The 26,631-nt window shown below is 48.7% G+C and overlaps 2 protein-coding genes across 5 annotated transcripts in view; one reads left to right on the plus strand and one right to left on the minus strand.

The window, feature by feature from the left end:
- OLFML2B (olfactomedin like 2B) overlaps positions 1-3,345 on the plus strand; it is a 42,003-nt gene extending 38,658 nt beyond the window's left edge. The window contains exon 8 of one of the 2 annotated variants that reach the window (XM_075002743.1): positions 377-3,345. In XM_075002743.1, coding sequence (XP_074858844.1) covers positions 377-978 — 602 coding nt within the window. In that variant the 3' untranslated portion in view covers positions 979-3,345. The remainder of the gene's footprint in view (positions 1-376) is intronic. The other variant, XM_075002744.1, reaches the window with a different exon arrangement.
- An 8,785-nt stretch (positions 3,346-12,130) lies between these two features.
- The window catches only part of ATF6 (activating transcription factor 6), a 153,503-nt gene continuing 139,002 nt past the window's right edge, over positions 12,131-26,631 (minus strand). For all 3 annotated transcript variants that reach the window (XM_075002222.1, XM_075002223.1, XM_075002221.1), the window contains exon 16: positions 12,131-13,765. In XM_075002222.1, coding sequence (XP_074858323.1) covers positions 13,557-13,765 — 209 coding nt within the window. In that variant the 3' untranslated portion in view covers positions 12,131-13,556. The remainder of the gene's footprint in view (positions 13,766-26,631) is intronic.

The raw sequence follows: 26,631 nt of genomic DNA on the forward strand, positions 1-26,631 counted from the left end.
CCCTCTGGGAATGGGCATGGCCCTGCCTGGAGGACCACTAGCCGACGACCAAGCGACCCTGGGGATAGGACTGTGTATGCCCCTAAGGCACTAGAATAGTGTGGTGCCTGGGCGAGAGCCAGGGTGCTGGGTGGGGAAGGGAAGTGGTGGTGGCACCATGGGTCACTGGCCTGGAAGAGGGACACTGGCCCTGCAGAGCATGACCTGCATTTGCCAAATCCTGGCACAGCAAGTGCTAATTGGTGCCAGCAGCTGCAGTGGCAAAGCAAAGAGAAAGGGGTGGCCGGGGGAAGAGGTTGCTGAGTGACAGAGGGCAGGCAGAGGAGAACCTGGCGCGAGCCAAGGGTTTAATTGGTGCAATGTCTCTGCTGGCCAGGGCGCTGGAGCAATTCCTACAAACTCCCCTACAGCTGGATTGGCACAGGACATGCAGTCTACAATGGCTCCCTCTACTACAACCGGGCCTTCACACGCAACATCATTAAATACAACCTGAAGCAGAGGTACGTAGCTGCCTGGGCCATGCTGCATGATGTGGCCTTTGAGGAGGCCACGCCATGGCAGTGGCAGGGCCACTCTGACATAGACTTTGCTGTGGATGAGAACGGGCTCTGGGTCATTTACCCAGCCATCAGCTACGAAGGTTTCAGCCAGGAGGTCGTTGTCCTGAGCAAGCTGAACGCTGCTGATTTGAGCACCCAGAAGGAGACCACATGGCGGACAGGCCTGCGCCGGAACTTCTACGGGAACTGCTTCGTCATCTGTGGGGTGCTCTATGCTGTGGACAGCTACAACCATAAAACCGCGAACATCTCGTATGCCTTCGACACTCACACCAACACGCAGATCATCCCGCGTCTGCTCTTTGAGAACGAGTACTCCTACATTACCCAGATAGACTATAACCCGAAGGACCGCCTGCTCTATGCTTGGGACAATGGGCACCAGGTCACATACCACGTGATCTTTGCTTATTGAGACTCTGGCCACAGGACACACTGAAAGGGCCACTGGCATCTTTTATTATTATTATTTTGTACAAATTGACGAGGACATGCTGTTTTTAAAGTGGATTGTAGATCAGTCCACAGGCCAGAATCAAACCCATTATTTTTGGCATAACCTTGCTTCTCTTTTGTACTGATGCTGCTGTCTCCCATCCTGCGCAGGGAGGACGGGCGGGGCATTGCTTCATGAGTCCATTTGCCGAGCGGTGTCTCTGACGGAAGGGCTGAATCCTGATTCCCTTTCAAGCAATGCAACGGTCATGCAGAACGGGAAAACAAATACAGCGTGTTACTTTTTTAAACTAACCAATAACTAATAAAAAGATCAAACCAGCCTTGCTGGGCCCAAGTGGCGCACGCAGAGGTGGCAAGGCCGGTCCTTTCAGGGGCTGCGCAGAGCATGCTGTGTGCACTGAGTCAGGTTTGTGACAGTCCCAAAGAGCCACAGATGAATGTGACAGCTGTGGCACCAGTGTGTTGTGCTGCAGCCTCCTTGGGCTACATGGCACCTGTGAGCCAGTGGTGCCGTGATTTGCCTTTGCTGCCATAAGCTCTTGCTGTAGCGCTGCCCACATGTGGCCTGCCTCTGTCCTGCTAGTGCGAGCACTGTGCTGGGAGCCACGCTGGCAGTGCCCTGCCAGAAACAGGCACAATGAATGGCTACTTGTACATAACGCTGGCTGACCTTGGCCCCAGACGAGGCACCCCCCCCCCCCCCCCGCCCCTGGCCACAGTATTTGCTTGTACGTGTATCACCCCCCCCCCAGCAGTGGCTCAGCTTTATCATTGGGCCACGTCTTCCTGGAGCTGCTCCCTCCCAGCATGGGCAGAGCATGCCTGGCCTGACAGCAGCACAGTTCCACATACGTCAGGCTGTACTAATTGCACCACTCTAGCACAGTAGTTTGGGGGCTCAGGTTTGTGCCTGCCCTGCAGTCCCCCAGGCTGCTGCCACGCCACACAGGTAGTGCATTTCCAGCCTGGGCGATGCATTCACAGCTCTGCCAGCAGCTTGTTGTATTTACACACATCCAGTAATAAAGTCTTGTACCTTTGCAATTTTGGGGTTTTTTTGGGGGGTTTGTTTTATTCTCAGGGAGCAGAACACGAACTGGACTGTGCGCTGCCAACACAGATCAGGAAGAGGCTGTCCAAAGGCTACTGGGACAGGAGAGCACCATGCGCTCGCTGGCCTTGGAACAGCCATGCTGGAGGAGGCGCGCAGTGGCTGCAGTGTTTGTACGCCAACCCACTGCTCACTCCTGATGCACACCCAAGGGCAGGCAACCGCTGCAGGATCCCAGACACCTTTTCCCTGCATCCCAGGGTCAGCTTCCTCGTGGTCTGAGGCCGGGAGCTGGGGTAGGAAAGGAACAGTGGTGGGAGGAGGACGGCTTTGGGGAGCACTCTCACTGCTTTCCCTGGCACTGCTGCCACCACTGTGCTGAGGGGTGGACAGACACTTGCTGCCCCCCCACCCCCAGCTCTGTGCGGTGACCCACTCCCACTACCAGTGCCTTCTTGCTGCCTGCTCAGCCCCAGTGGGAGGATTCCTACACTGTTGCTGGTGGGGTCCTGCCTTCAGTGCTGGGGTCCGGGCCACCACCTGTGCTCTCCAGCCACTCAGCTCTGAAAGCAGCAGTGCAGCCATGAGGGTGGCAATACTGAGACACACCCCCTCTCCACCCGAAATAACCTTGCACTGCTCCTGCAACTCCCTTTTCATAAGGCCCTATTTATAACCATGAAATAAAGTTACTGTTTCTGCATACAGTGATCCTATATATTATTAAAAGTAGAAGTCAGAACAGCATCAGACCCTAATCCTCAAACAGGATTTGATTTTGCAGGTCTAAAAATAATTTGGACGAATAGCCCTGCTGCATCCATCTTACAAACTTTCCAGGGATTGCTACACCGTCTGTGCCCTGCCATAATGGCTTTGCTGGCTTTAGTCTGGTCCTCTGGAGTGCTGAGGGAGTCAGTTGCAGAACTGGGGGGGTCGATGGATCTAGGGCTGGATCTGAAGCTTTAGGACATGCTTTAGGAGTTAGTGTGTAGAGAGCCTGCTGTACCAGGCTCATTTCTTACTGCCTTCCAGCACAGAGAGCCGCACATCCTGGCTGCCGTTGGGCATGGTGCTAGTGTGTCATGGAGTGAGTCAGCATGAGGCAACGGACCTTGAATAGCAGTTTCTCATAGTTGAAAAATTTTGTGAAATCTTGTGGTGTTCAAGAGATTGTGAATAATCAAGTTACGCAGAGTGTGGTGCTGTGCATCCTGGAAGACATGCTGGTGGTCCATAAGGTTGGGGAGATCAGACAGTGAGGGACAGAATTCATTTATTTTAGGTCAAAAAGAGAAGTTACTCACCGTAGTAATGATGGTTCTTCGAGATGTGTCCCTGTGGGTGCTCCACGATAGATGTCGGGCTCGCCCCGGCACCGCAGATTGGATCTTTCCAGCAGTTTCTGCTGGACCGCGCATGCGCTGGCGCGCGCCGCTCCCCTACATGCTCCTGGCCACGTGCGCAATTCGGTCCCCGCCAGTTCCTTGACCAACCGCCTCGGATGCTCCTGCAAAACACCAAACAGAGATCCGAAGCGGGGAGGATGGGCGGGTGGTGGAGCACCCACGGGGACACATCTCGAAGAACCATCGTTACTACGGTGAGTAACTTCTCTTTCTTCCTCGAGTGTCCCCGTGGGTGCTCCACGATAGGTGACTACCCAGCAGTAACCCAAGAAAGGAGGTGGGTAATCAGGTTATGTGCAGCTTGCCCCTGAAAGGACTGCTGTCGAGAGGCGGATATCCTCTTGGAATACCCGGTGTAGGGCATAATGCTTGGCGAAGGTGTCATAGGATGACCAGGTCGCCGCTCTGCAAATGTCTTTTAGTGCGATGCCCTTGAAAAAGGCTGTTGATGCTGCCACCGCCCAGGTGGAATGAGCTCTAGGCGGGGCCAGTAAAGGAGTCTTTCGAAGTTCGTAGCACATCTTTATGCAGGACACAATGTGTTTCGAGATTCTCTGTGAAGAGAGACCCTCTCCTTTTGATCCGGGAGCGAGAGAGACTAAGAGTCTGTCCGTTTTCCAGAAGGACTTAGTTCTGTCTATGTAGAAGGCCAACGCCCTCCTCACGTCCAGGAGGTGCAGGCGTGCCTCCTTGTTGGAGCTATGAGGCTTCGGGTAAAACTATAGGTTCGTTAAGATGGAACTCTGAAGAAACTTTCGGAACAAAGGCTGGGTGCAGCCGTAAGGTTACCGCTTCCTTTGAGAATACCGTGCAGGGCGGCGTTGCCATAACTGCTGCGAGCTCACTGACCCTGCAAGCTGACGTGATTGCAAGAAGGAAGGTTGTCTTTATCGTAAGGAGACGGAGGGAAACCGTGGCTAAGGGTTCAAAGGGTGGTCCCGTTAGTGTGCTGTGCACCAAGTCCAAGCTCCACGATGGTGGAAGCGGTTTCCGAGTGGGGTACAGGTTTACCAGCCCCTTCAGGAACCTGGTAACAATAGGATGGGCAAACACCGTGGGCCCTTCCTCTTTATGCCGAAAAGCCGATATAGCGGCGAGATGGACCTTCAACGAGGAGAGGGAGAGCCCGCCTCTCTTGAGGTCCAGTAAGTATTCTAGTATGACAGGTATAGGCACTTCAAGGGGAGCTAACTGCTTGGTGGAACACCATGCAGTGAATCGAGTCCATTTCTGTTTGTAGGTCTTCCTGGTGGAGATCCTTCAGCTACTTTCCAGGACTTGTTGTACTCCCTCCGTACATGTACTTTCTAGGGAGCTGAGCCATGGATTAACCATGCTTGTAGGCGCAGGCCCCGGGGGTGTGGATGCACTATGGACCCCTGGGCCTGCGTGAGCAGGTCCGGCGCTACCGGAAGGGGAAGCGGTGGACAATCCGACATGCGGAGAAGCAAGGGGAACCATTGCTGTTGATCCCATGTGGGGACCATTAGGATCATGTGGGCTCTCTCCCTCCTGGCTTTCTGCAGGACCTTGTGGATGAGCACAGTGGGGGGGAACGCGTAAAGCAGTGGGCCCTTCCATGAAATCGTGAACGTGTCCCCCAGGGACCCCCGCCCCAGTCAGGCCCTGGAGCAGTATTGGGGGCACTTCTTGTTGTGCTGAGTGGCAAACAGGTCTATCTGGGGAAACCCCCATGCATGAAAAATCGGTCGTAGCAGATCGGAGCGGACCTTGAATAGCAGATGCCACTCGTGTGTGAGTGCGAAGTGCCTGCTCAGCTGGTCTGCCTTCACGTTGTGAGCGCCTGGTAAGTACGAGGCTTTCAACGTTGTATTGTCGGCGATGCACCAGTTCCACAGCCGGACTGCTTCCGCACATAAGGCACGGGATCGAGCTCCGCCTTGTCGATTTATATAAAACATGGTGGAGATATTGTCTGTATTGATCCCGAATACCTTGCCTTGCATGTGGTCTTGAAAGCGTTTGCAGGCGTTGAACACCGCTCTGAGCTCCAGTATATTTATATGCAGTGACTGTTCCGTAGGGGACCACAGTCCTTGCGTCACCTTTTCGCCAATATGTGCTCCCCACCCTATGTGGGAGGCGTCGGTGGTGAGAAATAGAGATTTGTGGTTGGTGGAAGGGTACCCGTTAGCATGTTCTTGGGGTTTACCCACCATTGCAGGGATCTGCACACCTCTGTCGTGGGCGACACCACCCTGCGGACGGTATGGGATGCCGGCTTGTAAACGCTCGCCAGCCAGTGTTGTAGGTTGCGCATATGCAACCTGGCGTTCTGTACCACGAACGTTGCCGCTGCCATGTGGCCGAGCAGCTGCAAGCACGTTACAACCGGCACCGTGGGGCTGTATGTAATGACTTGTACCAGGGAACCAATGGCGCAAAAGTGAGCATTGGGTAGATAAACCCTTTCTGTGATAGAATTTATGCGTGCCCCTATGAACTCTATGTCCTGTGTGAGGTCAATCTTTGACTTCGCAAGGTTGATGACCAGACCCAGAGAAGAAAACGTGTTTGCTGTTACGCGTGTCATGCGTAGTACCTCCGCCTTTGAGGCCCCTTTCAGTAGGCAGTTGTCCAGATATGGGAATATAAATACCCCATCTGTGCAGGTAGGCTGACACCACTGCCAGGGTCTTGGTAAAGACTCTGGGGCCGAGGAGAGGCCTAACGGGCAGAACTTTGTATTGGAAATGTTCTTTGCCGACCATAAACCGGAGAAAACGTCTGTGAGCCAGGTGGATCGTTATATGAAAATACGCATCTTGTAAGTCGAGGGCTGCAAACCAATCCCCATTGTCTAGTGCCGTGAGTATAGAGGCGACTGTGATAATCTGAAAGCGTTGTTTGTGCAAGTACCGGTTGAGGCCTCGAAGATCTAAGATGGGCCTTCAGCCTCCTGTTTTCTTCTCTGTGAGGAAGTATCGTGAATAAAACCCTTTCCCCTGAAGTCGCTCTGGCACTCTTTCGACCGCCCCTGTAAGCATCAGGTGGTCCACCTCGTGCTTGAGTTTCGCCTCGTGGGAGGCATCCCTGAGATGAGGCCTGGGTGGAGGTCTTGGTGGTGGGAGCGACTGAAAGGGGATCACGTAACCCGTGGCTATGATCTCTAGTACCCACTTGTCTGTGGTGATCTTTTGCCATTGTGAGTGGAACGGTTGGAGGCGATGATGGAACATTAATTGTGGATGACATTGCGCGATGGTAGTAATAGTGCAGCCCTCGACCAGTCCGTCAAACCTGTTGCCTTTGGGCCTGCCCCGAGGATGCACGGCCTTGTTGGGAACGTCGCTTAGGAGTTCTATACTGTTGTTGCTGTTGATGCCGCCCTTGGTCGTAGCCCCGTTGGTACTGAGCACGCTGAGGTTGGTACGGGTATTGCCGTTGTTGAGGGTAATACTTTTTCTTTCTGTATGGAGGGGTATAAATACTCAGGGTTCTGCGTGTGGCTCTTGAGTCTTTACTGGAATGAAGGACCGAATCAGTTGACTCTGCAAACAACTTCTGCGTGTCGAAAGGGAGATCGACAATTTTTGCCTGCAGATCCCTCGGGATACCCGATGTCTGGAGCCAGGATTCCCTGCGCATGACCACTGCTGTAGCCGTTGAGCGTGCCGCCGTGTCTGCTATGTCCAGGGCGATCTGGACTCCCGTCCTGGAAGCTGCATAGCCCTCTTGCACGATGGCCTTCAGCACCGGCTTCTTATCTTCTGGAAGTGAATCCATGAGAGAAGTAAGCCTGGAGTAAATGTCGAAATTGTGGTTCGCTAGATGTGCTGCATAATTAGCCATTCTCAGCAGCAGGGTGGAGGAGGAGTATACCTTTCTGCCAAATAGCTCTAGCTTCTTGGCATCTCTATCCATTCCCCCCGCTTTGTACTGGGAAGTCTTCGATCTCTGCTGGGACGATTCTACCACCAGAGAATTTGGTTGTGGGAGACTAAACAGGAACTCCATGCCCTTCGCGGGGACGAAGCATTTCTTATCCGCCCTCTTGTTTATAGGTGGAGCGGAAGCCGGGGTCTGCCATATGGTGGTAGCAGACTCCATGATTGCTTTGTCGAGCGGGATAGCGATTTTGGACGAGGCCGGAGGCCTCAGGTTTTTGAGGAGCTTGTGGTGCTTCTCCTGCACCTCTGCTGTTTGGATGCCTTGCATGAAAGCCACCCTTTTAAACAGCTCCTGAAACTGTTTGAGGTCGTCCGGGGCTGGGGGGGCGGGCAACATCCCCGGGGGCCGTAGCCTTGTCGGGGGAGGACAAGGAGGAACCACTAGGGTAGACCTCCCTTGAACTCTCAGGGTCCTGCTGCCGGTGGTACACCCTCTCACTAGAGGCTTGCGAGGGAAAATCTCAGGGTTCCAAAATCAGCTCCCCTTGAGACAGCTGTGTTTCCGTCCCCGTCCGTGAGTGCCCGCGGGGGTACTGGGCGGTCGAGGGGGACCTGCCCCTGGGTGTATGCCTGTGGTGTCTATGCCCAGCGTGATAAGGACGACTGTGGCAGCACGGGCATGGTTCCTGGGATGGAGACCTGGACCACTATTGAGGTGCATACCCCCGATGTCTGGGGGAGCGAGATTGTCTGGATGATTGAGACAATGGTGAAACTGGTTTGTGGTAGTACTCCAGAGGGTCAAATCCCAGAAAAGGCGAGGGTGGCCCGAGCCATGGTGATGCTGGTTGGAGGAACAGGGAAGGAGGCTCTGGGTAGGCTGGGGGACACCCATGTCTCCTGGTTGGTGTACGCAGCATAAGGGGAGGACTTGATGAGAGCAGCCCTGCAGCCCTGTCCAGAGAAGGGCTGCGGTGCCGGGTTTTCGCTGCTGCCTTTCCCCTCCCCTGCGGGGCTGGCTCCGCACCTCCCCATGCCGGGGATCTCGGCTCCGCTGTCGGCGCCGCGCTCGGCATGCTCATCTACGGTGACACGCGGGTGGTCTCCTCCGGTGCCTGCAGGCTACGTGCCTGTTGGCCCTGCACCGTTGGTGCTGCGGGGGTCTGTGCCGCCAGTTCTGGCGCTTGCCTGGCCGCTGCTCTGAATGTGCGGGCCGGCTGTTTAGTAATCGGAGGCTCAGCCTCTGCCACGTGCGCTGCTGCACTGCCGCTTGCTTGTGACTGCGGCTGGGGGCTGTGTGCTACACCCGTCCTGCTCGCTGTGACCGCCGGCAGGGATCGGGCTGGAGAGAGCTTCCTCCGTTTCTGCACCGAGGGGGTGAGGGACACCGCCTTCCTTTTATGGAGCCCTGTGGGTCCCTCCGGTTGAGGCCTCTCCAGCATGTCTGGCTGGAGGGCCTTATCAAACAGCAGCATTTTCAGCCGCATTTCTCTATCCTTTCTGGCTCTGGCCATGAGCTTTGCACAGAAGAAGCATTTCTGGGTGACGTGTGATTCCCCCAGGCACCTAATACATTGACTGTGCCCATCAGAGGCCAGCATAGCTTCGCGGCACGACTCACACTTCTTGAATCCTGAAGAGGACATTGCGGTGAGTCTTTGAGCTGTTAATAGGGTACTTAGCACCTTCTCTGTGCCTGCTTCCCTCTCACGGACTCCAGCCTGCTGCAGCAGGAGGCCTACTGGCCTTCACGTCCCCGGGTTGCCTCCACTCCTCCTTCTCGTTACTAAGACTTTCTACTTTTATATATCTATCTATCTATCTATCTATATATTTTTGCAATAAAGAAACAAACAATTTAACTAAGAACTCTGAAAGAAAACTCTAAAACTCTGAAAAACTCTAAATATGCTGACTCTGGCCGCAGCCTGAGCAGATTCCGTCTGCAGCCGATGGCGGTTAAGAAGGAACTGGCGGGGACCGGATCGCGCACGTAGCCGGGAGCGCGCAGGGGAGCGGTGCATGCCGGCGCATGCGCAGTCCAGCAGAAACTGCTGGAAAGATCTGATCTGCGGCGCCGGGGCGAGCCCAACACCTATCGTGGAGCACCCACGGGGACACTTGAGGAAGAATTAAAGGTTTCATTGTGTTAAAAATGTAACAAACATCTGAGAGACATTAAACCAACTCATCAGGTAAAACAGTTCTTAGGGTGATTTCAATATATCCTTGCAGTGACTGACAGCCAGACATCAGCTTTGTGTTGGAAATGGGAGCCAAAAAGTGGCAGTGACATGAAAATGAACAGCGGGGTTTCAGACAATGGGGATGAGGGGTATAAATACAAGAACCCAACTAGATTTGCTTTCACCATTCAAGGTGAGTGAAGGGCAAATCTACTATATATTTTAGAGCGCTGTTTGCCAGTTTGATCAAGAACTCCTCCTAAACAGTAAGATCCAGGACTACCAAATTTGGTATACAGCTTCCTCTTTTCATAACTTAAAGCCAGGTGAGAGTTTGGTTGTGCCAGGACAATGGGACTGCTATTCATAAAACCAAACAGACAAGAGACAATCGCCAAATCAAGTACAGTCTTCATAACTGAGTGAATTTTGAGACTGAACCAAGATGAGCCAGAAAAATGGGATGAACCTGGAATAGGATTGCCTCTCAATAAAATTTACAAAAAACAGCGAAATTTTGAGTAATGCTCTGTTTTGCTACACCTAAATCAATGCTTAAATTCTGAAAACTAGAAGAAAATGTTATTGGAAACAAAACTGACTATAGCCCTTTTTGTCAGAACGTAGCAAATGATAAGAATTTACAAGGATTAAGAAAAAAAATACACTTATGGCATTCCCACTTAAAAAATTTACTAAAAAAAAATTAAAGCAGACAAATTTAATTATCCCTTTCTAAAAACTCCAAAATAAAAATTCACTTAGTATCACACTATTTTTGAAAATTACAATCATTTAAATAAAGCATGCATGTTCATTTGCCCTTTATTTTCCAAACCGTTCCTCTCAAAAACTTAGTTGAACCAAGTAGCTGAGCAACACCATGTAAATCTGCTAGCAGAAAAACACAGAACATCAGGGTGAAAAGGATGTTTAAAAAGACACTTTAATAACCTGAGGTATCAGTGAGGCAGGGAAGGTGTGTTTTTATGCAAGATTAAGCTATTTTAATCAGAGCTGCCCCTTCAAATAAAAACAAACAACTCAAGATCAAGACGATTAAAATTAATGAGCTGAATTCTGCAATTTAACCTGTACAATCAAACCATAAGGACTGCAGATTGGCTTCCAGTGTTCCTGCTATTTCCTCTGGCATCACTGATATGTGCAGGCCAAGTGTGGAAGCCACACAACGAGGTTAACAGAAAGTTTAATGATTAAGACAATTAAGTATCACCAGTCCAGTACAATCCATAGAAACACGCACATCTTTCATCACAGGCTTCATTACACTTGCCAAGGGCTGGATCCTTTCACTGATCTGCTAAGTCACAATGCTGGTAAAAGAAGGTTAACAGAATTGTAAAATAAATGCTTTTAACTAGGTGTTCCTTGTGGATTGCTACAGCATTGACCATTGTAAGCACTGATGCCAAATATGTGAGCACCAGGACTGGGACAAGGCATCTGCGCCCCACCCCCTCTCAGCATGTAAGCATTGGCAGCCACTGGCCAAGGAGTGCATTTACTGACTATCTGCAGGAAGCCCTCCCCCTTTGCAGAAAATGTGTCCCTGAATGTTAGCACTGTTACTGTACCACTTCCAGTGCAATCAGCTGGGAAGCATGAATGTGCTCTCCCACACATCCACAGAAAGCCACCACAAACTTGAAAAATTCCACTTTGCAAAAGTAACTGCTGTCCCCCCCGACCCCACATCCTGTGTCCTGTCATAGCCCAGTCTTTAGTAATCCTTAGCCTGTAGGCTACCACCTTTGCTCCTCTGCCAGAGCTCATGCAGCCAGTAGCTACGAGTCCTAATGGCTAGTGAAGCCACATCTGTCACTCATTTGTAGAGCAGTGGTAAAGCAGTGGAATCCCACTGCCTCCAGGCATTATTCTGGGGTACTGCGAAAATAGCCACTGCATAGCAAGAGTGGTGGTCCCTGCTATGGAGGTATTCATGTCTGCTGGTAGCTCTGGCTTTTGTAGCTGGGCCCCAATACCCCACTCATTTTAGACTGGCATTTCTCTGCTGTACTGCCCAGGTGTCATTCAGCTACCTGGCCTGTAACTTGCAATGTAGCTTGGGCTACTCAATGGACAATCCATCCCTCAGCTGCAAGAAGCCCATGTTCCACTAGGGCACACACAAGTGAAAAAGACCCTGTGAGATTCTATGAACCTCCCATAACAGGAAGCATGAAAAACAGCTCACCACACTGACTAGTTCCTTCTCTCTAGCGTTGTATAACTTGGATCAGGGCCAAGCTGCTCAGACACAGGAATTAAACAACAAAAATCTCCGACTGCAATGCACTGCAGTCACTCTAAAGACACACAGGAATAAGCATGGACACTGCCTCCTTAGGGACTGGGCTTAGAAAGCCCCACACAGATCTGCTCTGTTCCAGACAAGCCCCATGTTGTACCGGCAACTAGATGGCAGACAGGACCTTTCAAGGAGAGACTGGGGCTCTCATGTCTGATCTCATGACTGAGAACACAGCAGATGCTGGCGCAGTCACCACCTGGCAAAGGTGCACCACAAGTTGCAGGGGAGGCAGTGTGCCAGCTCCTTATAAACCCACACACTCCGCTCACACAGGGCACAAAGGAAAAAGTTCTTTATTACAGCATTTTGTGCATCCCTCCCCACCCCCCAAACTTCTCGTAATGGGGCATCTGGTTGTTTCTGCAGATACTCAGTTACCTGTAGCTTGGCTTTCTCCAGGGACCAAATCATCGAAGGCTATTCCTGGTTGCTGGGCTAGAATCAGCATCAGCACGCCAGAGCACAAAGCTTTTCTCAACCATTCCATCCCCACAAGGGAGGAGCACAAATCCCTTAGCAAGGAATCAGGTGGCCGGAATTCCCTTCTCTCAGTTAGAAGAGGGTGTGTGCCTGAACAGAAGGAGCAGCTTAATGTGGCAAGGAATGAAGGGTACTGGGTACAATAGGGTTCCAGGGAAACACATTCAGACTGAGCAGCTGGAGAGCGCTGGTGGTAGTTACTAGACTAGAACAATCCCCACCACAACCTGTGTGTTGCAGGTGGTCAGATAGCAGATCTTAATGCTTGTTTGGCTTTTGGGTGGGGGTATGTACTCTGTGCCTGCTCAGGGCAGTGAAGAGCTCAGCTGTAGTTACTGTGTGGAACTGAAAGGGGAGTCACAGAGGCCAGGCCAGCTATTGCTTTCGCCCATCCTGGTTCTGAGCACTAAGTGCAGAGCAGAGCATGAGCAGACTGGTCCCCTGCACACTGTTCCAGATGGAAGCTGCAGCCCTACCTCTGCAGAGGTGCTGCTGGCTTGAGGGCATCCCGTATCTTGCTGCCCCCTCCACAGATAAACTTGCCTATTCTTCTCCTGTCCTTTTTGATAACACACTTAAGCATAAATAAATACTGTAACTGTAGGCTTTTACCAGAGCCTCCCTCCACAGAATCGCCAGCAGGTAATCAAACCTCAGCCCCCCTGCACCAGGGAGGTAGGGTCTGGGTTCGCATGTATTTACAAATGGGAGTCAAGGGAGTTATGCAGATCATACAGCAGGTAAAGCTGGCCCCAGCCCTGCTCACTGGCCTGGCTGTACTGCCACTCCCACATATCACCAGCTTTCTGCCCAGCTTCCTTCCCCTGCCTGCCCAGTCCCTGCAGGGGAGGTCATTTACTTGTGCCATTCCAAGGCTGATGGCAAACACTGGCCTGGATGACCCTGGGATGTATCAGACAGGGGAAAGGCTGAATGGGGAGCATCAGTAATGCTGGGCAGGCAATGAGCAGGTCAGCATCATGCGGTTCTGCTTAAACATCGTGTTTGAGGAGAGATTATGCCCAGGCTGAGCTCTCTGGAGTTCTAGAAGCCTGGAAAGACCAGACTGACTGACTACTACAAGTGGCAGTGCCTAGGGCTTGAGCTGGGGCTCCCCAGCTGTTTACCTAATATTAGTGACTGGGTGAAGGTGGTCTGTACCACCCAACAATTCTGCTTCCTTGCTGAGGCTCAGGGACTGCAGCTCCAAGGATTCTGGGAGCTACTGCAGTGATTCCACGATTGCTCTCCTGCTGGGGGCTGTCTCGGGGACGGTGGGAGCAGCACTGTAGAATGGGCTGGTCTGATTCTCTTGCTGTTCTCGAAGGTACAGAGGTATGGAGGAGCTTTTGATCTGGAGGATCCTGGTGTCCATTACTTCACAGTCTATCTGCATCATCACCTCATAGTCCTGACCATTTATCACATTCTCTGCAAAAGGAAAGGGCAGTGTTAGCTCTGCAGCAGTGTCTCTTTTCTGTTACATTGGCCCTTTGAAACCAGGATATAATAAACACACACACATCAGATAACAGAAATGGCAATATACAAAAACCCATAGGAGAGCACTTCAGTCTCCCAGGCCACACGGTAGCAGACTTAAAAGTAGCTATCCTACAGCAAAGAAATTTCAGGACCAGACTCCAAAGAGAAATTTCTGAGCTACAGTTCATCCGCAAATTCGATGCCCTCAGCTCAGGCTCAAACAAAGACTGCGAATGGCTGGCTAAATACAAAAGCAGCTTCCCCTCCCTTGGTGTTCACACCTCCAGATCAACTGCTGGTAGTAAGCCTCACTCTTGCTGACTGAGCTAACCTTGTTATCCCCACCCTTGCTCTGGCTTATTTATACCTGGCCCTGCAGATTTCCAAGACCAGCATCTGATGAAGTGAGTCTGTGCTCACGAAAGCTCATGCTCAAAACTTTTCTGTTAGTCTATAAGGTGCCACAGGACCCCTCGTTGCTGTTACAGATCCAGACTAACACGGCTACTCCTCCGATACAGGATATAAAGATACTTTCTAAGGCATTTGGACCCAAGAGTTTCATAAACCATATGCATACAGCCACCTCTGGGGCGTAAGGCCTAAGAAGTCTTGAATCTGGGCCTGCAGAGCTATCACGTAGCAGACACCTCTATGCTACCATTCAGCAGCAGCAGCTCGTGCTTTGCTACAGGCCTCTTACCTCCCCCAGCCAGCTCCTGCAGTCCCCAAGCAAAGCACCCATTCATAGGTATATTAGCTCATCATCCAGTGGCCTGAGTGCCCAGCAGAGCTAGCCCCTTTTGTGGCATACCCAAAGTGCAAGGAAATGGAGCATTTCCATATCCTTCACAGTCTGTCAGTTCCTTAGACTGCTGTTCATTACTGCACCAGACACATGATGTAATGCAGCTAAAGGTGGCGTGTGGCATGAGGGCTGCAGCCCTTATTGTGAGCCATGAGACAGGATAAAAATTAATTCACCAAGGGAGGTGGTGGAATCTCCATCCTAAAGGCCATGTTTGAAAGCCTTCGCTGGGATGATTTAGTTTGGGTTGGTCCTGCTTTGAGCAGGTGGTTGGGCCAGATGATCTCCTGGGGTCTCTTCCAACCCTGATCTTCTGTGAAGCTACAATGGCAGTTCAACATAAACTATAGCTTTTTTAAAAAAAGCCCAACACAGCTGGAGTTTTGACCTGAGCTGGCACAGCACACAGGGCTGTGCTATGAAGTGTAAAAGGAGCAGCAAATCTATTTATAGATCCAAATTCCTTTATACTGACCTGTTTCCTTATTTTCACATGTGACCCTATAAAACCATCAGTCACAGGTAACTCAGGACAGGAAACATTGGAAGTAAATCAATATTACATCAGCAAAAAGCAGCTAAGTTTAATGCAGACTGGAAAGTGCAGCCATTCCAGCATGTGAACTGTGAGGCTGGACATAAAACAGTACTGTGTCTTGGGGCTTTCAGTCACAGCCAGTTCTTAGCCAGCCTGCCAGGCTCTCCACCTCACTGTATGGGGAAGCAGAGGGTTTCTGGGCATAGGGCTGTGGGGTAGATGATGAGCTGACCAGGAGCTGCAGAGGAAGGCTCGGGTTAAGAACGTTAGGCTTCAACAGAGATGAGAGACAGGATGACGCCAAGGATTAGCAATGCACAGTGCAGGGTCCTAGCAGGGAGAACACAAAGGGCTGTGGTGGCGTCTCCATCACTTGGTACTTGTGGCTCAAGATTGGGGGTCTCTTTCTGCAGCTCACTGGACTGTGTTAGGTAGGAGCTCAGGCTGGAAGGTCACAGTGGTCCCTTCTGGCCTTGAAAGCTCTGAGTGTTCAAGGCGTCAGGAGTGAGGGAGCTAACGCAGCATTGGTATGTGCAGCTGCAAGTGTAGGCCACGACCATGGCTACAATCTACAGTAGGATATTTTATCGAATAATTCCCACCTGTAGCAGCATATGTTCAACTTACAAACTGTACAGGCATCAGTCCTAGCAGTGTCTTCGAGCACTGGTGCCTTTCAGACTCTAAGAACTTGTCTACCGTACACTTTAGGGCATCTGGTGAAGATCTGTATGCCGGTGGAGGAGAGCTCTCCTATCGGCATAATAAATCCACCTCCCCACAAGACAGTAGCTATGTTGGAAGAGACTCTCCTGCTAACATAGTACTGTCCACACAGGCACTTAGGTCACTGTAACTTACGTCGATGAGTGGGTGGCTTATTTACACCTGAGCAGCAAAAATTTTGCCAAAGTAAGTGGTATTCTCTGTCTGGCCTGACTCATGAAAGTCAAAATAGCATTCTGCCAAACTCTGAAAGCTTCAGCTTAGCGACTCTTTCTCTGCAAAAGGTCAGCTCTCTCTTCCCAGCCAGTTGTATTTTTTTTTGCCCCTCCCAGAGCTGGTGAAAATGGATCACCACAAACAGCTAGGAAACATTAGATTGTCCACTATCCACATCTCAGGAGAAACTGAATCATTCATGCTCAGGCTTCCCACAGTGATTCACCATGGCAGAGTAGGCCTTGAGAATGTTATCTTTAAAAGATAATGAATCAAAAACGCTAACGGCATCAGAACCCAAACAGCCTATGATGGAAATGCACAGGCACCCTGAACTATTTTTGTCACTAGCATGCCAGCTGTACCCATACTCACTCCTCGTCACCTGGCCTGTGGATTTAGCTCTGATCCTGATAAGCAAAACATTGATGGATAATGTTTGGTTGAATGTTGTGTGTGTGACATTAAATGACTGGTGAGATCCAAACAGAAGTTTTTCCAAGGCACACAAACCACCGTGTCTTTCTTCTGTTAATACTGATAATATTTTCATTTTCATTTAGGCTGTCAATTGCAGTTAAAGTACACAGGTAACTCAAAAAATTGTGATTAAAAATCAATTATGATTAATCACAACATTAATCACACTGTTAAAACAATAGCATAACAATTGAAACATGTTACATTTTTGGATTTTTTCTCTATTTTTGAATGTACTGATTTGTTGTACTTTTACCAAACAGAATACCAAGTGCACAGTGCTCACTTTATAACAAATATCTGAACTGTAAAAATGATAAAAGAAATACGGAGGGCCCTTGTTGTAAGTCGCTTTGCTGTAAGTTGTTTCCCTTCTATTTCGTTAAGTAATTCAGGAAAGCAGATTCATTATACGTTGCACTGTTCTGCACTTGTCATTTAGGGGACAAGGGACCAAAAGCCAGGAACTTAGCAGAGCATTGTGGTTGCGGGGTGGCTCTGGAAGTGAGTCCTGAAGTCATGGGGGACCGGCGGAGAGCTGTGGGTGAGGAGTCAGCGGAGAGCTGGCAGGTAGCTGCCGGAGCTATGGGGAGCAGCGGGTGGAGACTGGTGGGAAGCTGGCTTATCTTTTTCTATTTATTTTATTCTATATTATTATGTATCTATTTATTTATTTCTATTCTAATTCAATTTATTGTTTTTTGTGGGTTATAGGTACATTATATGTACCACACGTGTGAACTGTCTGTGTTGGGAATGTATTTCAAGCTAATTACATTATTCCTTATGGATAGAACACCAGAACTGGAAGGGACCTTTATAACTCCCCTTTGTAAGTCGTTTCACTATAAGTTGCATTATTTAGGAAAGTAACCTGGATTTATAACGAGGACCCCCTGGAGTACATTTCAGTTCATCTCATACAGTGCAATAGTCCAAACTCTTTACTGTGACAATGCAGCTTACACATGTAATTTTTTGGGTTACATAACTGCACTCAAGCACAAAACATTCTACTTGGAATGCCCCTTGAGGTGGTTGAAGACCAGTATAAAATCCTGCCTCTTCCCCCAATTCTTTTCTTCTGCAGACTAAATAATCCCAGTTCCCTCAGCTTCTCCTCACAAGTCATGCACCCCAGCTCCCTAATCAGTTTCACTGCCCTACACAGGACTTGCTCCAGTTTATCCACATCCTTTCTGTAGTGGGGGGCCCCAAAACTGGATGCAGTAGTCTACATGTGGCCTCAGTGACAAACAGAGGAGAATAATCAGCTCAATCAATCTCCTGGAAACGTTTCTACTAATGTAGCCCAATATGCCATTAGCCTTCTTGGCAACAAGAGCACACTGTTGACTCATACCCAGCTGTTCCTCCGCTGTTATCCCCAGGTGCTTTTTTGCACAACTGCTGCCTGACTAATCAGTCCCCAGCCTGTAGCAATCCATGGGATTCTTCCATCCTAAGTGCAGCACTCTACAGTCATCCTTCCTGAACCTCATCACAATTGTTCTGGCCCAATCCTTCAACCACTTTCGACCCTATCCATACCTTCCAGCAAATGAGCTGCTCCCTCCAGCTTAGCAGCTGCCACAAACTTGCAGAGGGTGTGATCCATCTATCATTCAGATCAGTAATGAAGACATTGAACAAAACTGGCTCCAGGACTGATGCTCTGCCTCTGACCGACTGCAAACTAAACATTGCACCATTGACCCATCCTCCAAATGTCTTCATGTCTCAGGCTATATCTACACTAGAGGGTTCTGTCAGCAAAACAGCTGTTTTGCCAACACAATCCGCGGAGCGTCCAGATTCCCAAGGCATTGTGTAGACAGTAAGCTGGCCTGGACGTTCCAGGGGGTGCTGTGTCGACAGACAGGTCTTCCAGGACACCAAGCAGCCCTGTCTGCCATGCTTACATTTGGGCGTTTTATTGAAGGAGCAGCTAGGTAGTCCGGCTGCTTCTGTTGACAGGGCAGATTGTGGCCAAATTGCCAAGCAAGAGCAATCTTTTGACTGAAGTTTTGTTTGAGGGTATCTTCTGACAAAAACATCTGTCAACAAATCCCTGTAATCTAGACACAGCCTCAGTTCCTTATTTCAGCTGGTGGTATGGGAGTGCCAGGAGTTTTCAAGTATCGGATGGGTAGCTGTGTTAGTCTGGATCTGTAACAGCAAAGAAGGGTCCTGTGGCACCTTACAGACTAACAGAAAAGTTCTGAGCATGAGCTTTCGTGAGCACAGACTCACTTCATCAGATGCTGGTCATGGTCAGGAGTTTTCAAATGACCAATGGTTCTGCAATCACATCAGCCAACTCTCTCAGCACCCTTGGATGCATCAAAACTGGCCTGATGGACTTGTCTATGTCCACTTTTTCTAAGCAGTCCTTAACCTATTCTTTCATGACTGAGGGCTACTTACCGCCTTCCCATACTGTACTAGGCCCATTGCCCATCTGTGAAGACTAAGGCCAAATAAATAAATAGAATACCTCATTTTTTCCACGTGACCTGCCAGTAGGTTGCCTTCCCCATTCAGTAAAAGTCCCACACTTTCCTTGACCTTCATGTTGTTACTAACATATACCTGTAGAAACCCTTCTTGTTATCCTTCACATCCCTTGCTAGCTGCAACACCAGTGGCATTTTAGCCTTCCCGGTTACATGCCTGCATGACTGAACAGTATTTTTATATGCCTCTCCACTCATCTGTCCAAGTTTCTACTTCTTGTAAGCTTCTTTCTTGTGTTTAATCTCTCCCAAGATTTCTCTGTTAAGCCAAGCGGGGTGCCTGCCAAGCTTGCCATATTGGGCTTGCATATAGTTAGTTATTAGCTTTAGGTAACTGGATTCAGAATAATTCAGGGCACATCATTTGGAAGCAATGGGATGGGCAGGAGGGAAGAAGAGAGAAAGACCTGGATGTACTGGTTGATCACAGGATGACTATGAGCCATCAATGTGATGCCACTGTGAAACAGGCTAATATAGCAAGGTATTTGGAAGTGTCATTACTGTTGTACAAGGCACTGATGAGAACTCATCTGGAAAACTGGTTGCAATTTTTGTCTCCCATGTTTGAGAGAGTCAAATTCAAATTAAAGAAATGGAAAATCCACCCTTCAAAAGGAGACTGAAGGAGCTCCGCTTGTTCAGCTTATGATAACAAAGACTGAAGGGAGATATGACTGCTTTCTACAAATACATCAGAGAAACTAAAAAAACCCTGGAACTGAGAGGAGTTATTTAAATTAACCACCAAACTTGGCACAAGAACAGATGGATATAACTAGCCTTCACTGCAGGGTGGGTGTGGCCCTGTGGGGGCAATACAACAAGGACAATGGGAAGCACTGCCTTCACAAACAAGAAGAGTCCTGTGGCACCTTATAGACTAACACATTTTGGAGTATAAGCTTTCCTGAGCAAAGACCTGCTTCATTTTCACTGAGCTCCAATTTAAGAGACTAGCAAGGAATTCCTCAGAGGGACATCTCAGATGCACTAACTGAATGAAGGGAGATATGACTGTTGCCGGAAACCAGCATTTGATCTTGATATAGTAGCTTGGCCACAGTCACATTTTTCTGGAACCCTGCTGTCAACAGTCTAGCAGTTATGTTTTCAGAGCTTCTGCAGTTTGGGGGACAAAGAGTGAACAGGGCTGCCAGGGGCAATGAATGTCCTGAGAGGGTGGCTTGGACAGGCATGGGGAGGGAGGGTTGGTGTGTGTGTTGTGCATGTGCAGTGGGGAATAAATTCTGAAATGCAGAAGGAAAAAGGACTGTGCCTCTAGACCAAGCAATCAGTGCTAGAAAGGCTTTCCTGGCACAGTTATATTTGCTTCCCAGTATACAGAAGCAGCTGTGCCATGGAGACTCTTCCAAACCCAGAACCTCTGTCGAGAGCATAGTCCTTCTCCCCAGCTGCTCTGCCCTGACAAAAAAACATTTTTAAAAAATGTTCAAAAACAAAAAGTCTGCAGGCTAAAGAATGGATGAACTCCACTCTCCAGGCAGCTGTCTGGGAAATGCAGAGCAAAACCACTCCCACCCCTTCCAGGAATGAGATGTTACATGAGAACTCATGGGAAGGCAAATTCCCAGAGATTCCCACTCAGGGTTGTAGTACATAGACTATGAGAAGGAGAGATTCCATCATCCCCTGAACTGCAGTGAGCTTCTCATACTTGTCCGAGATGCAGCCCTTCCCAGGGCAGATGGATGTGGGAGAGGGACCATTTCCCAATGGTGCTGTTACGCAAGATGCTAGCACTGCAGTGCAGGAGACATTACACTGTGGTATTATGCACATAATAATAATGGTCTCCAAAAGGCTTTGTAGGGCTAGGCAATCCCGTTGTGCATATCCTGTCAGATCTTCAGTCTCAGGTAAGAGACCTTTGAGGAGCACCTGTTACTGGGGAGCCAGGTGAGGAGTAAAGTGACAGCACAGTGACCCATGGATCAGACTGTGTTTCAGGTGAAGGCTGAGGGCCTGTTGCTCAGGGCATTATCCCTGGCACCTGGGTGGATTTCAGTACAGGTTCCCTAAATCCTCCAGCACACAAACAGAAACATGTCTGCTGACTAGGTTTGCCCTGCCCTGTGAAGTCACTGCTGTGCTCCAATGTCCAGGGATCCACAGGGCAGTGGTGCAACAAGAGATCCCATGTTTAAATGGGAAGGCCTTGGCAACACGAATATTTTGACAAACTGAAGGTCAGGGTCAACTGGGACCCTGAATGGGTCCATTTTACTATGCAAGCACCATTTTTAGGCACATGATGCTGCTCTAGAGCAGAGTTTCTTAAGCTATGTTCTGTGGAACACTGGTGTACCCTGAACAACTCGCAGGTGTGCTGTGAACATTTGGAAAAATACACCAATGGTCTATATTTTCTGTTATTAGATACAATGTTAGTTCATTGCTATGATACCTGATTAAACTATTTTATTTTACTTTTGCTGCATATGTTGCTGTCCAGTTTTGGGGTTTTTGTTGTTGTTTTGCTTTGGTGTGATGACAACATTTTTGAGGAAAATTTTCATAGGTGTGCCACATAATTATTATTGTTTGGTGTTTCGCGATCTCAAAAAGTTTAAGGAAACCTGAACAATGCTTTCAAAAGAAGAGAGTAAGAGCTTAAATTAATCTCTCGGGTGGACACTAAAAATCATGGTCTCAATAAAGACAATGGATTTACGGCTTTTTACAACAACCTGTGAGCCACTAAACTCCTTTTTTCCGTTTGACTGTGGAGTTTTTAACAATTTCCATGAATTTTCAAAGGTAATGGCCAAAGGCTCTACAACAATATCTGCCAATTCCCTCAGTACCCTTGGATGCATTAAACCCAGACCCATGGAGACTCATGGAGATCGGGAGAGATCCCAGATGACCAGAAAAAGGCAAATGTAGTGCCCAACTTTATAAAAAGAAAGAAGCACAATCCAGGGAACTATAGACCTGTCAGCCTTACCTCAATCCCTAGGAAAATAATGGAGGAGATCCTCAAGGAATCCATTTTGTAGCACTTGGAAGAAGGGAAAGGAATCAAAAGTAGCCAGCATGGATTCACCAAGAGCAAGTCATGCCTGACCGATCTGATTAGCTTCTATGACGACGTAACAGGCTCTGTAAACATGGGGAAGTCAGTGGATGTGACATACCTTGACTTCAGCATAGCTTTTGATACAGTCTCCCACAACATTCTTACCCATAAGTTAAGGAAGTATGGATTGGATCCATGGACTATAAGATGGATAGAAAGCTGGCTGGATGGTCAGGTCCAACGGGTAGTGGTCAATGGCTTAACACCTGGATGGAAGTTGGTTTCAAGCAGAATGACCCAGGGCTTGGTTCTGGGGCTGGTGGTGTTCCACATCTTTATTGATGACCTGGATGAAGGACTGGACTGCACCCTCAGTAAGTGTGTACACAACACAAAGCTGGGGGGACAGGTAGATACGTTGGAGGGTAGAGATAGGATCCAGAGTGACCTGGATAAATTGGAGGATTCGGCCAAAGGAAATCTGATGTGGTTCAACAAGAAGTGTAGAGTCCTGCACTTGGGACGGAAGAAGCCCAAGCATTATTCTAGGCTGGGGACTGACTGGCTAAGCAGCAGTACAACATAAAGTGACCTAGGGGTTATGGTGGATGAAAGGCTGGAAATGAGTCAACAGTGTGCCCTTGTAGCCAAGAAGGCTAATGGCGTATTGGAGTACATTAGGAGGAGCATTTTGAGCAGATATAGAGAAGTGGTTATTCCCCTCTATTTGGCACTGGTTAAGCCACATCTGGAACACTATGTCCAGTTTTGGGCCCCCGAGTAATAAAAGGATGTGGATGTGCTGGAGCAGGTTCAGAGGTGGGCAACAAAAATGATTAAGGGGCTGGAGCGCATGACCTATGAGGAGCGGGTGAGGGATTTGGGATTGTTGAGTTTACAGAAGAGAAGACTGAGGGGTGATTTAATAGCAGCTTTCAACTTCCTGAAGGGGGGCTCTAAAGAGGATGTTGAGAAACTGTTCGCAGTGACGGATGGCAGAACAAGGAGCAATGGTCTGAAGTTACAGGAGAGGAGTAGGCTGGCTATTAGGAAAAACTACTTCGCCAGGAGGGTGGTGAAGCACTGGAATGCATTACCCAGAGAAGTGGTGGATTCTCCAGCCCTAGAGGTTTTTAAGTCCCGGCTTGACAAGGCCCTGGCTGGCATGACTTAGTTGGGTTGGATCCTGCTTGAAGCAGGGGGCTGGACTAAATGACCTCCTGAGGTCCCTTCCAGCCCTAGGATTCTATGATTTGTGTACATCTAGTTTTCTAAATAAATCTTAACCCCTTTCTTTCCTCACTGAGGACTGCCCACCTCCTTCCCCTACTGCATTGCTTAGTGCTGTAGTCAGGGAGCTGACCTTGTCTCTGAACACTAAGGCAAAAAAAGCATTGAGTACTTCAGCCTTTCCCACATCATCTGTCACCAGGTTACCTCCCTCATCCAGTAGCGGCCCCACACCCTTCCTGATAACCCTTTTATTGTTAATGTGTCTGTTGAAACCCTTCTTGTTGCCCTTTGCATTCCTTGCTAGCTGCAGTTCCAAATGTGCTTTTTGGAAGAGTATTTCTGAGGCAACGTATTAAGTGGATAAGCCATGGGTCTATCACGTTACAGGTCTGAGTTCTGTTCCCTGTTACTGTAATCGCTATTGGTACATCAACATTGCAAAAACTCACAACCCTGCGGCAGTGAGTTTCAGAGCTCAGGATTTGTGTACATCTAGCTTGGGTTTGCAATACTGGCCTAAAACAGCAGTGCAAATGTGCCCTCTCAAACTAGCGCCTGGGCTCTCACAGCCACTCCCTCACTGTATTTCAGAGTCCGAGCTCATTCTGAGCAGAAGTGCTGCAGGAAAAACTTCTGGCACCAACACTTCTATGTTTGGCTCTGTAGCATAAGCCCCGGGTCAGTTGATCTGAACACTGAGAGTTGCTGCTGCAGGTTTGGTTTTATTTATTTGCAGTGGAGACTTACTCCAAGTAATTTACAGAACCTTGCCCAATATGAAGTGCAGGACACAGAATTACCACCAACAGTTAGTTTAGGGGATAACTATAAAACTCACTGTCCAATGCCCCTTTCTACAGACCAAAGCATATTTTAATGATCAGCAGCAGGACCAGGATCCATTTTACCGGTGTTCACTTCAGAGACTCAGTTTTGAGTGCCAGTCATACTTGGTACAGCTGGTATATTTAATGGTTTTACTAACAATCCCCTAGCAAGCTCTGGTGAGTATAATGCAGCCCGCAAATGATGATTTATAACTTTAGTCCAACCTGGATGGAGTTTCATGAGGACGGGAAAAGGCACTTCCATAAATCAAGGTTTCTCCCATAATCTCAAAATTTGAAACGCTAGGTGCAGCTCATGCAGGCATAAGCACCCTCTAAAAATGGTCTGAAAATATTTATAATGGGAGGAGTCAGGCAACCCACCTACTGAGACTGCTCCCCTTCCCCTGTACTTAATGAACACCCATGTAAACATAAGCCTATCTAGCACTACAGCCAATTCTCATGTTTTTTAAACAAGGAAAAGGTGAGAACAAATGTATTTCAGGCTGAAGCACAGGAGTTCTGTTGCACTGTCACTGGTGACAAACAAACAGGAAATGGTGACTGGGGAAGCAAACAGCATCCCTTATGATGTGCAATGGAGATGCCACTCCAGGGATTGTCAGAGCAGCTCCCCTACGGATACTACTGAGGAACAACTTCCGGCACTGGTGCATGTGGGAAGTACGCATGCCTAATGTGGAATGTACATGAGAAATCACTCAAAGAATTGAACTTATTTAGTCTGCAGAAAAGTAAGGGGAATTTGGTAGCAGCCTTCTACAATCTGAAGTGGTTCCAGAGAGGATGGAGGTGGTGGCAGACGACAGAACAAGGAGCAATGGTCTCAATTGGCAAGGAGGTGGTCTAGGTTGGATATTAGGAAAAACAATTTCACTAGAAGGGTGAAGCACTGGAATGAATTGCCTAGAGAGGTGGTGGAATTTCCATCCTTCGAAGTTTTTAGGCCACACTTGATAAAGCCCTGGCTGGGATAAATTAATTGGAGTTAGTCGTGCTTTGAGCAGGGGGTTGGACTAGATGACCTCCTGAGGTCTCTTCCAACCCTAATCTTCTGATTCTATGATGCCCCATGTTCACGGACAGTTGAACTGTCTTCACAGGCTGCAGAAAAGCCAAGGAACCTGTTGTATTTTCCATTTGTCTTACATTTGTCAACCCTATTTTTAACCCCAGCTCCATTAAGTACCTGTCTGTGATGAAGTAGAGGCACCAATATGTACTTTTCCCTGCATAAGTCTCTTAGGTCTAACAGATTTGCCAACTTATTTAAAAAAATTCTTATAAACGTACTGCAAAATGACTGAAAGAACTAAGTTAATAACAGCATCTGCTTGCTCACGCCTGTGTTCCTGGGATTTTTGCTGCACGACTTCAGCATCTAGAAATTTATAGCTTTAAGCTAAGGATGCTGGCCCTGAGGAGAGTGAAATGAGTTTCCTTTTAGAAAGCATCACTTCAGATCTGCATGGCTTTCGACTCTGAAAGGAAAGGCAGTCTGAACTGCAAGTTTGGACTTTGCTATGACATTGGAGAGAACCAAGAGTTCCAGTTCCAAGAGTAATTTTTTTACTCTCATACCAGGACCAATACAGCAGCATACAGACAATCCAGGAAGCTACTGGAGAATGCGGGGGGATAACTTCCTGGTACAAGTGCTGAAGGAACTGATCAGGGGCCATGTGTGGCTTGACCTGCTGCTCATAAACAGGGAAGAAACAGTAGGAGAGATAGAAGAAGGTGGCAAATGGGGCTGCAGTGATCAGAAAATGGTAGGTTTCAGGATTCTTACAAAAAGGAAGAAAGATGAGCACTAAAATACAGACCCTTGATTTCAGAAGAGCAGACTTTGACTGAGAAAACTGATGGGCAGGACCCCCTGGGAAGCTAACATGAAGGGGAAAGGAGCTCAGGGGAACTGGACGTATTTTAAAGAAGTCTTATTGAAGGCATAGGAACAAACCATCCTGATGCGCAGTAAGTAAAGTAAATATGGCAGGCAATCAGCTTGGCTTACCAGGGAAATCCTTGGTGAGCTTAAACTCAAAAAAGATGTGTCTAAGAAGTGGAAACTTAGATGAGTAAGGAGGAATATAAATATACGGCTGGAGAAGGCAGGGGCTAAACAGAAAAGAGAAAGCACAACTGGAACTACAGCTAAGCAAGGAATGTGAAAGGCAACAAGAAGGGCTTCTACAGGTGTGTTAACAATAAGAGGGCTATCAGGGAGGGTGTGCAGCCATTACTGGATGAGGGAGGTAATCTCGTGACAGATGACATGGGACATACTAAGGTTCTCAATGCTTTTTTTGCCTTAGTCTTTGCAGACAAGGTCAGCTCCCAGACTACAGCACTAGGAAATGCAGTATGGGGAAGGAGGTGGGCAGACCTTGGTTGGAAA

This window comes from Carettochelys insculpta, chromosome 9 (assembly GCF_033958435.1).
Source record: "Carettochelys insculpta isolate YL-2023 chromosome 9, ASM3395843v1, whole genome shotgun sequence".
NCBI lineage: Eukaryota > Metazoa > Chordata > Testudines > Carettochelyidae > Carettochelys > Carettochelys insculpta.